General features: G+C 46.0%; 1 protein-coding gene across 8 annotated transcripts in view; it reads right to left on the bottom strand.

Moving 5' to 3' along the window:
• Positions 1–13,796, bottom strand: part of LOC110501000 (collagen alpha-1(VII) chain-like) — a 111,469-nt gene that overhangs the window by 94,740 nt on the left and 2,933 nt on the right. For 7 of the 8 annotated variants that reach the window (XM_036945069.1, XM_036945067.1, XM_036945066.1 and 4 more), the window contains exons 2-5: positions 8,683–8,888; positions 3,008–3,188; positions 2,441–2,600; positions 1,396–1,489 (exon numbers count right to left, since the gene is read on the bottom strand). In XM_036945069.1, coding sequence (XP_036800964.1) covers positions 1,396–1,489; positions 2,441–2,600; positions 3,008–3,188; positions 8,683–8,758 — 511 coding nt within the window. In that variant the 5' untranslated portion in view covers positions 8,759–8,888. The remainder of the gene's footprint in view (positions 1–1,395; positions 1,490–2,440; positions 2,601–3,007; positions 3,189–8,682; positions 8,889–13,796) is intronic. The other variant, XM_036945065.1, reaches the window with a different exon arrangement.

A 13,796-nucleotide genomic window follows, 5' to 3' on the forward strand; every position in this document is an offset into this window, starting at 1 on the left:
ACACATCATAAGGCGCTGACTGATCACCCCCCCCCCCCCCTGCTCTGGTGGTGTAGTGTACTGTGTAGTGAACTGTGTAGTGCCTGTGTTAGCTGGCTCTGTCCAGCTGTGAGAGACAGAGAGGAGCTAGCTGATCAGACTGATGCTTCCCTCTATGGGGATGATGAATGCCAGGACCCGGCCTCCGTGTCAGTGGGGGTGGGAGGGGGGGGGCACAGAAAAGCCTGATGAAAAATCATTGTAATTAGGTCACCACTGGCTAATGAGCTGTAATTATTTCCTGTCTCTGGGCTGAGGAGAGCAGAGACACTGCACATGCACATGTCAATGAATGTCTATGTACTGTATGTCTATGTACTGCATGTCTATGTACTGCATGTCTATGTACTGTATGTATATATACTGCATGTCTATGCACTGTATGTCTATGTACTGTATGTCTATGTACTGTATGTCTATGTACTGTATGTCTATGTACTGTATGTATATATACTGCATGTCTATGTACTGTATGTCTATGTACTGTATGTCTATGTACTGTATGTCTATGTACTGTATGTCTATGTGCTGTATGTCTATGTACTGCATGTCTATGTACTGTATGTCTATGTACTGTATGTATATGTACTGCCTGTCTATGTACTGTATGTCTATGTACTCTATGTATATGTACTGCCTGTCTATGTACTGTATGTCTATGTACTCTATGTATATGTACTGCCTGTCTATGTACTGTATGTCTATGTACTGTATGTCTATGTACTCTATGTATATGTACTGCCTGTCTATGTACTCTATGTATATGTACTGTATGTCTATGTACTCTATGTATATGTACTGCCTGTCTATGTACTGTATGTCTATGTACTGTATGTCTATGTACTGCATGTCTATGTACTGCCTGTCTATGTACTGCCTGTCTATGTGCTGCCTGTCTATGTACTGCATGTCTATGTACTGTATGTCTATGTACTGTATGTCTATGTACTGTTTGCAGTCACACATGGGTAGATAGGTCATGGAGTGCATGAAGTGTAAGCAATATGCAGTACTTAAAACACACAGTGACTGATACACAGATGTACACACGTAGGCTCAACACACACATAATCACACACATAGGCTCAACACACACATAATCACACACGCAGGCTCAACACACACATAATCACACAGGTAGGCTCAACACACACATAATCACACACGTAGGCTCAACACACACATAATCACACACTTGCAAATGCACGCAGGCACAAGCACACACACTTCAATGATATACCATGAATACCACATTCATTTTTCACCTAAGGCACAGCAGATAGGTAAGCTGGATAGAATCTCCAGGACGCTGCAGGGATGTGGTATGAATATATAATCACAGCGTTCCAGACTCACCCACTGCATAGATAGAGATTCCATTGTCTGTGACAGCCTTGGCCGGCCCATCCACCTGGTCATCCGAACGGCCGTTTGTGATCAGGACAGCAATCTGCAAACATGGAAAATCTAATCAAACTAGCTCTATGTTACAGATCTACCAGAATATACAACTACAATCCGTATTTACTGCAAGGGTCTTTCCAATAGCGACACACAATTGCATAGAACTAGACAAACTAGACCCGCTCTACTAGATTAACTAGATCTTCCTTCGTAGGGAGTACACTTGCCTTCATTGGAAATACCACATTTCCATGCATTCAAAAAACAAGCCCTGTCCTTAGAGATATTTGACATGTTTTAACTCATGATTACATGCATAATGCAATAACGCAGTGTGAAACTTAAAACACTGCGGAATGATAATTCCCCATTATGAAAAATTCACTGCAGTTCGTCGAAAGTTAAGGCCCCAATTGATGGGGGTGGGGGGAGAGGGTAAGGGGGAGGAGGGGGTGAGAGCACATCAATATGCACCTGATGTGGCTATGGTGTGTGTGCTCAGCCTTCTGAGTGGTGAAATCAAATATGTCAGCCTAATCCTGCTCTCTCTCTCTGCCACATCAGCTGTGGTTCAGCATGACTTGCAGTGTGTGTGTGTGTGTGTGTGTGTGTGTGTGTGTGTGTGTGTGAGAGAGAGAGACTTGCAGGGCTGTGAAGAATCTCAATGACTGACATGTTATCCCAGGTGCAGCTGGGATAGTGCAGTGTAACACTTCAAGGAGAAGTGCAGTTGCTAACAGCTGCTGAGGGGAAACGGCTCAAAATAATGTCTGGAACGGAGCAGATGGAATGGTATCAATCCACTGGGAATCATTTGTTTGATGTATTTGACCATTCCACCGATTCCACTCCAGTCATTACCACGAGCCTGTTCTCCCAAATAAAGGTGCCACCAACCTCCTGTGGTTGCTAACTATCAGATCTCACAATGCCTGGAGAAGTGCGTAACATCCCAGGGACCACATATAGCAATCTCCTGAGATGCACAGTAGTTAACCTTGGGGGTATTGTCCCTGGTGATAGCCGCACTGAAGACATAATCCACCAGGAACTGGAGGGCGTCGCCCGTTCGACTGGCCCCGCCTTCAAAGGGGAGGTCCTTTACTGCCCTCAGGACCTCCTCGAGACTACTGTAGTCTGTCAGGGCGATACGCATCCTGAAGACAGAGAGAGAGAGAGAGAGAGAGAGCAGAAGAGTCATTCCTGGGTTGAACAGCCTGTCTATACTGATCAGCAGCGAGGCTCTATGGATCCTAACAGGGCCTAATACAGACAGAGCAAAAGTCCCCGAGCTTCTTTGCAAATCTGGAGTGAAGTTAGGAAAATATCTTAAGGAATTCACTGAAGATGTTTTAGACAAAGCCAAAGCAGTAACACCAATTATTGTCTGATTGAAGACTATGACTAGTTAATTAGTTAAATTAGGTGTACCAAAAGCCTGCAGGGCCAGATTTCTTACCCCTGGAGAGAGGGGTAAAGGAATGTTTATGCAAATACAGAAATGTTCCTAAGTAACCTTTGCGGATAACATTGCCCAACCCGGCAGACCTATAGCCATATAGACCTGGGTATATCTCCGTAGACGGTGACGCCAAAGCGGATGCCCTCGGACCCCACCACGCTGTCCTGAAAGGAATTGATGATGGCCGAGATGAAGTCTTTAACCCTGGAGAAGCTGGTCTGGCCCACGCCCCACGACTCATCCACCAAGAACACTAGGTCTGCAGGCTCCGCCGTCCGACATGCTGAGGGAAGAGCAGATATATGACTGGTTTAGTGGTTTAGTGTGGCAAGATTCCATTCCATTTCCCAGAATTCGGGGTTGGAGGACTGCAGATGTCCTGCAGGGATGTCTGTATATCAGTCTGTATTCAGCATCAGAAGATGTGCGTCTCTGCATCCCTTCCATTGCATCTTTTAGTTGAGTGGGATTTCTCTCAGCCTCGGGGGACAATAAAGGCCAGATTAACTGAGCGTTGGCACCTGTTCATTTCACAAGAGAAGACAAAACAAAGAAGAAAAAGAGTGTCTTTATTCAACCTGAATTCCAAAGCCTTCTCCTTCATTTAATGTAGCTTTATTTCACCTATTGTTCCTCTCATGTTTCGCTCTCTGTGAAACCAGAAACTCAACTGATCTGTTTCTGTCCACGCTCCAGGGTGAACCTTTATTTTATTGAACCTTTATTTTACACATTCTCATTTACAGCAACGACCTGCGGAATAGTTAGAGGGGAGAGGAAGGGGGATGAATGAGCCAATTGGACGCTAAAAAACATTAGTGGCAAAAATGCCAAACTGACCCACAATCAGCATCTCGGGCCAATTTCACCCCGCTCCTCTCCAAACAGTGTTTCCCCATTCTACCACAAGGTGGCAGTATACCTCCATTAAATATGGAAGGGGATACCTAGTCAGTTGCACAACCTTCTGCATTTAACCCAAACCCTCTGAATTGAAGAGGTTCAGGGAGCTTCCTTAATCGTAGTCATCGGTGCCTGAAGAGCAGTTGTTACTGGGGGTTAACTGCCTTGCTCAGGAGCAGAACAGCAGATTTTTCCACCTTGCGGATTTGAACCAGAAATCTTTCGGTTAGTGGCCCAACACTTTTGACTGCTAGGCTACCAGCCTCGGCAGGTAATACATTTCCGTGGCCAACCTTCTGCTGTCACAGACAGCGCACCACAAGGCTCCTATGAATGTTTAATGGCACACAGGTGAGGCGTTGAGACCATCAATATTCTGAGCAGTCCAGCAGTAACATTTTAGTACAGCGAAGAGGAAGGCTTGGAATAGCAACATAAACAGCCTAAAGTGGGGCCAGCCTCCGCGTCCGCTCAAACACACACCGGGCGGTAGAATAGGTGTTGGGTCTCTTTGCATAACCACACACACTGGAACAGATGCACACCTGTTGCATGGTAATGGATATAAATGTGTGTGTTTGTGGCGGACACACCCACTATATGAACCGTATTACTTGCCATATTAGCCACACACACACTCTCACTCTCACACACACACACACACACACACACACACACACACACACACACACACATTGTCCCTGTCAGTGCCCCAGTATTACCGTGACAGAATAGATTACAACAGGGAATAGACGATACGGTCCAGTGATTGTGCTCTATGTGATAACTCAGCCTCTCTCCTTTCCCCTTGTCCTCCCTCGCTTTTCTCTCCTCTTTTATCCTACCCTTCCTTGGCTGCCATCCCGGGATTCAGCGGGGGTGACATATGTCCCTGCTCACCGCGGACCAGCATTCTGCTCCTGCTCACAAAACTATATCCTCCATTCTACAGTCAGGAGACTAAGTATCACAGGGAACCGTTTTGGAGACTACACCGACAAACTGCCTCTGGCCACATCGCCATGTAATGGAGTCTGTGACGCATGCTAAAACCTTTACAGGTCATGGGAAACGACAGTGTGAGTCATGACTGAGCTCGGTTCCTAAGTCAAGCTTCACAAAGGCAGCAAACCAAACCACGGACGGACAGATTGACGGCCGGACAGATTGACGGGCAGACAGATTGACGGACGGACAGATTGACGGCCGGACAGATTGATGGGCAGACAGATTGACGGGCAGACAGATTGACGGGCAGACAGATTGACGGGCAGACAGATTGACGGACGGACAGATTGACGGCCGGACAGATTGACGGGCAGACAGATTGACGGGCAGACAGATTGACGGGCAGACAGATTGACGGACGGACAGATTGACGGCCGGACAGATTGACGGGCAGACAGATTGACGGACGGACAGATTGACGGACGGACAGATTGACGGGCAGACAGATTGACGGGCAGACAGATTGACGGGCAGACAGATTGACGGGCAGACAGATTGACGGGCGGACAGATTGACGGACGGACAGATTGACGGACGGACAGATTGACGGACGGACAGATTGACGGGCAGACAGATTGACGGGCAGACAGATTGACGGACGGACAGATTGACGGACGGACATATTGACGGGCCGACAGATTGACGGACGGACAGATTGACGGGCCGACAGATTGACGGACGGACAGATTGACGGGCCGACAGATTGACGGACGGACAGACAGATGGATAGACTGGGGGATTGGAGGATGGACAGACAGACAGGCAGACTGACTGACTGACTGAAGGATGGACAAACAGACAGGCAGACTGACTGACTGAAGGATGGATGGATAGACAGACTGACTTAAGGACGGACCGACGAACGGACAGGCAGACAGGCAGATGGATAGACAAACAGATGGGAAAGAATGTAAATTGTCCAGACAGAGAGACTGACTGACAGACAGACAGAGAGGAAACACATACATTGTTCAGACAAATAGACAGACTGACAGATAGACAGACTGACAGATAGACAGACTGACAGATAGACAGACTGACAGATAGACAGACTGAGGGGAAAATATCAAATGTCCAGACTGCATACTGTGTCTGGCAGGTGAGAACCACATGTCTAGAATTGCTAGACAACACATGGTGAAGGGTCATTATAGTTCAGTACCTGTCCACTGTTGTCTACCTAGTTGCTACATATCATCATCTAACAATACAGTACAGTCAGACTGACAGATAGACAGACTGACAGATAGACAGACTGACAGATAGACAGACAGACAGTCTGTTCGTTATTCACTACATTCTAATATTGGGACATAATAACTTGGATCCATGTGTGAATCTTTGACAAAAGAGAACAAGCCCCAAGAATGGCAACAGTTGGTTACTCCAATGGTACCTTTCCAGACAGGCTTTAGTCTTGAGTTGGTTCCTCTATTTTCAACACAGCTGCCAGCCAGGCTGGTGTATTTGACAAAATTCCATCTGCACCATCTAAGTTCTACTTTGGGGAAAAAGGTAACGTAAAAAAATAATATTTAAATGCATTTAATCTCACAGAACATGAGAGTCAGTGACGTTGGTGTTTAAATCAAGCCCAGTCTAAAGCCTTCTGTCACTTAAACACCGTAAGCATAGAATTATAGTACTGCTGCAGATTCAAGGGGAAGCCTGACTGGGACTCAACCTCAGAACCTCAGCCATTACACTGAAAGAACCTCTCAGCGAGGTTGGTAGGTGTTGCACAAACATTGTTTCATTCCAATAGTTGGAAAGTAAAAAATAAATTAAAAATGCATTACTGGCTGCCAATCAGATTCCACCCTGAGAGTTCATCTTTAGCCAGTTGATTGGCTAATTCAACCTTCCATGGCATCCAAGAACATCGGAAGCTGTGTACAGTAAACCTCTAGCAGACATGCATTTGATTTAGCTTGGAATTTGCACTTTTGGGACTATGCCATTGGTTCTGATGTAAAACCAAATGAAACCCAGCTTAAGTATTTGAACAGATTTGACATATGTATTTGACACAGGTATGATATACAGTACCAAACCTAAGGCCAAGATTTGACAGTGGACTGTAGTCTGACAGATAGTGGTGAACAGGAGGCTCCCAGATGTTCAGAATGCCCTGTCTAAAGATGGAAGAGTGACTGAGTCTGCATCACTGTCTACCTGCCTAGTCCATCCAGGTGTCTAGACATACTGGACATACAGACATTATTTAGTCTAGCACTTGTGTCTGAAAGAGATAGACAGAGCATGAGAGAAAAAAAGACAGGATGGAGAGAGGAGAAGAAGGACAGGATGGAGAGAGGAGAAGAAGGACAGGATGGAGAGAGGAGAAGAAGGATAGGACAGAGAGAGGAGAAGGAGGACAGGATGGAGAGAGGAGAAGAAGGACAGGATGGAGAGAGGAGAAGAACAGGATGGAGAGAGGAGAAGAAGAACAGGATGGAGAGAAGAGAAGAAGGAGAGGACAGAGAGGAGAAGAAGGACAGGATGGAGAGAGGAGAAGAAGAACAGGATGGAGAGAGGAGAAGAAGAACAGGATGGCGAGAAGAGAAGAAGGAGAAGATGACAGAGAGGAGAAGAAGGACAGGATGGAGAGAGGAGAAGAAGAACAGGATGGAGAGAAGAGAAGAAGGAGAGGACGTAGAGAGGAGAAGAAGGACAGGATGGAGAGAGGAGAAGGACAGGATGGAGAGAGGAGAAGAAGCGCACGGATGGAGAGAAGAGAAGGACAGGATGGAGAGAAGAGAAGGACAGGATGGAGAGAGGAGAAGAAGGACAGGATGGAGAGAGGAGAAGGACAGGATGGAGAGAGGAGAAGGACAGGATGGAGAGAGGAGAAGAAGGCGAGGACGTAGAGAGGAGAAGGACAGGATGGAAAGAGGAGAAGAAGGACAGGATAGAGACAGGAGAAGGACAGGATGGAGAGAGGAGAAGAAGGACAGGATGGAGACAGGAGAAGGACAGGATGGAGAGAGGAGAAGGACAGGGTGGAGAGAGAGAGGAGAAGAAGGACAGGATGGAGACAGGAGAAGGACAGGATGGAGAGAGGAGGACAGGATGGAGAGAGGAGGACAGGATGGAGAGAGAAGGACAGGATGGAGAGAGGAGAAGAAGGAGAGGACAGAGAGAGGAGAAGAAGGAGAGGATGGAAAGAGGAGGAGAAGGACAGGATGGAGAGAGGAGAAAGACAGGACGGAGAGAGGAGAAGGACAGGATGGAGAGAGGAGAAGAAGGAGAGGACAGAGAGAGGAGAAGAAGGAGAGGATGGAGAGAGGAGGAGAAGGACAGGATGGAGAGAGGAGGAGGACAGGATGGAGAGAGGAGAAGGACAGGATGGAGAGAGGAGAAGGACAGGATGGAGAGAGGAGAAGGACAGGATGGAGAGAGGAGGAGAAGGACAGGATGGAGAGAGGAGGAGAAGGACAGGATGGAGAGAGGAGAATGACAGGATGGAGAGAGGAGGACAGGATGGAGAGAGGAGGACAGGATGGAGAGAGGAGAAGAAGGACAGGACAGAGAGAGGAGGAGAAAGGAAAGGGTAAGTGGGTGGTGGGGAGACACATAGAACGAGATGGAGGGTGGGGTGGAAATAAATAATGAGAGGAAGGTTTGGTGAGATACAGGGAGATAAGTGGAACAAGTAGAGAAATGGTGAGATAGATAAGGAGGAACAGAGACGGAGAGAGAGAGGAGGGGGAGAGAGACGGAGAGAGAGAGAAACAGAGAGAGATAGTGAGAGATGTTGAGAAAGCTGAGGAAAGGGAATGGTCAGGAGAGAAATGGTGAGAGGGAGGGGGAGAGAGAGAGGCAGAGAGAGGGATGGAGAGAGAGAAAGAGGTCAAATCCAATACCTTCTGCCTGTTCAGTGACTGCCTGGTGGGAGAGAGACAGGGACAGCAGAAAAATCCACAAGCAGGAATGGCCCATGCTCTGTTCTCCTCCTCCTCTTTTATCCCTCCTTCTCCTCCTCTTCTCTCCTGTTCCTGGTCGTCTCCTCAGATCTCCTCCGACAGATCCACGTCCTCGTTAAGATTCAGCTCAGACTCTTCTATCTTTTCTGAAAGCAACAACGTGAAACAGTTAAACAAGGCCCATACATGAGTGTTTTCTACACAACACTATCACATGTTGAATCAGACTGATCCCAGGTCAGCATGTCAGGCCAGAAAGAGGACATCGTCACGGTCTCAGGTAGGTCTCTATCTTCATGAGTATGATTCACAATAATATCTGCTACACTTACATATCCCTATATTCAGCTGACTAATTTGTTTCCCATGCAGGAATCAACACCCTCCTCTAAGCAGCTGAGAACCATCACGATAGTCAAATATTCACCGAATCATTTCAAAGCCATGACATTTCAGATGGTGAATCACATCCCGTTCAGTAGCTAACAGTCAGTGTGCTGTTTCACACAGTTGAACATGGCTAGCACAATGTGGAGCCCTAACGAATGTTCACTTTGGAAGGACCCTGGGCGATCAAGGCTTCACGGCAGGACTCCTATTTGTGCACATGGCCATGAATATACTCCTGTCTACAACACGTCAGTACCAAGGTTGTTACTATGGAGACTGTTGACAGCTCCCTTGAAACAAGCTAAGCAATTAGGCACAATGAACATTCACCATCTCACAGCGAACAACACTGACATACTAAATCAACACCCTGCTCTAATCAAGTGAACACCATCACGATAGTAAAATATTCGCAGTATTCATGAAATCATATCAAAGCCATGACATTTCAGATGGTGAATCATGCCTATCCCTTTCAGTAGATAACAGTCAGTTAACTACCATATGGGTCTTTTTCCCGACAATGTGACCTGATCAAATGATGAGATAAAGTTATAGCCTATAACTAAGGCCCAGATTTGTCCCAAGTCTACTTCCTGATCCTGGTCATTATATTCCATATAGTCTAAACTGCATAACCATCCCCTCAGAATCAAGGTCGTCTGGAATGGGAGCCATAGCATCTACCTCGGCTTTGAGGCATACCTGGCCTGCCACGGTCCCCCAGACCAGAACACCTATCCTGGGGAAGAGATTAGTCGAGCCCCCTGCCCTGAAGCCTTCTCCCACTCATAGCCCTGGAACTCACATACCAGGTCTGATTAATCCCTGAGCTAGGCTAAAACACCATAGCTAATTGTTTCCTGTGTGTGTGTGTGTGTGTGTGTGTGTGTGTGTGTGTGTGTGTGGTGTGTGTGTGTGTGTGTGTGTGTGTGTGTGTGTTTGTGTGTGTGTGTGTGTGTGTGTGGTGTGTGTGTGTGTGTGTGTGTGTGTGGTGTGTGTGTGTGTGTGTGTGTGTGTGTGCATGTTGAGTTTGATCGCGACACCAAAGAAAATCTGTAATAACAGACATCTGTGTCCAGCTCTTATCTCCACCTGAAGGTACGCATCTGTGTCGATGTGTGTGTGTGTCCACGTGTGTGTGTGTGTTTGTATGTGTGTGTGTGTATGTATATATGTGTGTCCATCTGTGTGTGTGTGTTTGTATGTGTGTGTGTCTGTATATATGTGTGTCCTAGTATGTGTGTGTGTCTGTATATATGTGTGTCCATCTGTGTGTGTGTTTGTATGTGTGTGTGTCTCTATATATATGTGTGTCCATCTGTGTGTGTGTGTCTGTATATATGTGTGTCCATCTGTGTGTGTGTGTTTGTATGTGTGTGTGTCTGTATATATGTGTGTCCATCTGTGTGTGTGTGTCTGTATATATGTGTGTCCATCTGTGTGTGTGTGTCTGTATATATGTGTGTCCATCTGTGTGTGTGTTTGTATGTGTGTGTGTCTCTATATATATATGTGTGTCCATCTGTGTGTGTGTGTCTGTATATATGTGTGTCCATCTGTGTGTGTGTGTTTGTATGTGTGTGTGTCTGTATATATGTGTGTCCATCTGTGTGTGTGTTTGTATGTGTGTGTGTCTGTATATATGTGTGTCCATCTGTGTGTGTGTGTCTGTATATATGTGTGTCCATCTGTGTGTGTGTGTCTGTATATATGTGTGTCCATCTGTGTGTGTGTGTTTGTATGTGTGTGTGTATGTATATATGTGTGTCCATCTGTGTGTGTGTGTCTGTATATATGTGTGTCCATCTGTGTGTGTGTGTTTGTATGTGTGTGTGTATGTATATATGTGTGTCCATCTGTGTGTGTGTGTTTGTATGTGTGTGTGTCTGTATATATGTGTGTCCATCTGTGTGTGTGTGTCTGTATATATGTGTGTCCATCTGTGTGTGTGTGTCTGTATATATGTGTGTCCATCTGTGTGTGTGTTTGTATGTGTGTGTGTCTGTATATATGTGTGTCCATCTGTGTGTGTGTTTGTATGTGTGTGTGTCTGTATATATGTGTGTCCATCTGTGTGTGTGTGTCAGCATTTCTTTGTGCGGTCCCTAATCTACAATCTAATAGACAGCAAGTTCTCTGTGACCAGACCATGAAATATGGTTTCCTTTGCATTAACATGTCACGGCCTGCACTATAGCAATACATTTCAAAGAGGAGAAGTGTGTCTGGTGAAACCTTAAGCATTCCTCCCAGTAATCAGGTCTGGGAAAGGATACGTATTAACTGTCTATGAAGGTAAATTGGGTCTGCAATCCAAGGTTAATGATTGCTTCCACCAATCTCTCCCTTCGGGGGGGGGGGGGGGGGCGCACGCACGCACACACACACACACACACACACACACACTCCCTTCAGAAGAGAAAGTGCATGCATTCCAGGTCATGGAGTCCCAGGAAGGAGAGCGTAGCCTCAAGGCTACTCTACATTTCAGGCCAAATGGAATTTTCTATCTGCTTTGCTGACGTGACATTAAAAGGTGCTTCTGCAAAGACAGCGCTTCAGATACATTTAAAAGACAACATTTCTGATCCTTAAGAGTCTGTTGACGCACCCCCTGCATCACTCTAAGTAACATAATGAGAAAGGTTTAAGCTGGAGATATCAGGGTTTTCCGCGTACATCGGCCTTCCTCATCTGCGGTGGGAGGTGACGAGTTACAAAGGGGTTTTAAAATATCAAATAGCTGAATGATCCATGGTATGACCATCTTAAAACAATTCCATATGTCAGCCTAGTAAAAGCCTCCCAAAAGGCTTAGACTTTTAGAGGTTATAAAAGGTCAATAGATTAGCTATGGTGAGGTTGTGATTTTTAGATGGCATTTATAGTATCTCTGTATTTTTGCCTTTCCCTACAGTAGGTGTGTGTGTGTCAAGTCTGTCTTAGCTCAGCTAGTAAATACAGATACCAGATAGAGCTACACCTCCCCCTTAACCCCTCACCCCATCGCTGAATCTTTCCATCACTCTATCAAAACATTCACCCCTCCATCAAACCATCCATCCCTCCATCAAATCATCCATCCCTCCATCAAAACATCCATCCCTCCATCAAAACATTCACCCCTCCATCAAACCATCCATCCCTCCATCAAATCATCCATCCCTCCATCAAAACATCCATCCCTCCATCAAAACATCCATCCCTCCATCAAAACATCCATCCCTCCATCAAAACATCCATCCCTCCATCAAAACATCATCCCTCCATCAAAACATCATCCATCCATCAAAACATCCATCCCTCCATCAAAACATCCATCCCTCCATCAAACCATTCATCCCTCCATCAAACCATTCATCCCTCCATCAAAACATCCATCCCTCCATCAAAACATCCATCCCTCCATCAAACCATCCATCCCTCCATCAAACCATCCATCCCTCCATCAAACCATCCATCCCTCCATCAAACCATTCATCCCTCCATCAAACCAACCATCCCTCCATCAAAACATCCATCCCTCCATCAAAACATCCATCCCTCCATCAAACCATCCAACCCTCCATCAAACCATCCATCCCTCCATCAAAACATCCATCCCTCCATCAAAACATCCATCCCTCCATCAAACCATCCATCCCTCCATCAAACCATCCATCCCTCCATCAAACCATCCATCCCTCCATCAAACCATTCATCCCTCCATCAAACCAACCATCCCTCCATCAAACCATCCATCCCTCCATCAAAACATCCATCCCTCCATCAAACCATCCATCCCTCCATCAAACCATCCATCCCTCCATCAAACCATTCATCCCTCCATCAAAACATCCATCAAACCATCCATCCCTCCATCAAACCATCCATCCCTCCATCAAAACATCCATCCCTCCATCAAACCATCCATCCCTCCATCAAACCATCCATCCCTCCATCAAACCATTCATCCCTCCATCAAAACATCCATCAAACCATCCATCCCTCCATCAAACCATCCATCCCTCCATCAAAACATCCATCCCTCCATCGAAACATCCATCCCTCCATCAAACCATTCATCCCTCCATCAAACCATCCATCCCTCCATCAAACCATCCATCCCTCCATCGAAACATCCATCCCTCCATCAAAACATTCATCCATCAAAACATCCATCAAAACATCCATCCCTCCATCAAAACATCCATCCCTCCATCAAAACATCCATCCTGCTAGATCACCTCTCTAGACACTAGATCAACTTCAGATCAACTTCAGGTAGAAATTAAATCCAAACATTTTTCCCCATAGTTTTATTTCACAGCAGTTTGAAGGCCTGGCCAGATAACGTCAGGGCGTTTGACTGTTTGAGAGGCATGTTGAGTTTTACAGCCAGTCAGATGGGAGAGCTGCCAGAGGTTACACAGCATACCCAAAAGATACACAACACCTCTCCATTCACATACCAATCCAAGCCAGTCCTGTCTCTGCTTGTATCCTGCTACATACTTTACATGTTAAAGTGTAGAAACTTACAGTTGTAGAAACCTGACATCAGTTTACAGATGTAGGATCTTAATTTGGGCAGCTTGCAGCAACAGGACATTATTATGAATTATTATGTGGATTATAATTAATGGACATTATTGTTGGGGTTGATACATTTCTTGTTAGGG

Source organism: Oncorhynchus mykiss, chromosome 15 (genome assembly GCF_013265735.2).
Source record: "Oncorhynchus mykiss isolate Arlee chromosome 15, USDA_OmykA_1.1, whole genome shotgun sequence".
NCBI lineage: Eukaryota > Metazoa > Chordata > Actinopteri > Salmoniformes > Salmonidae > Oncorhynchus > Oncorhynchus mykiss.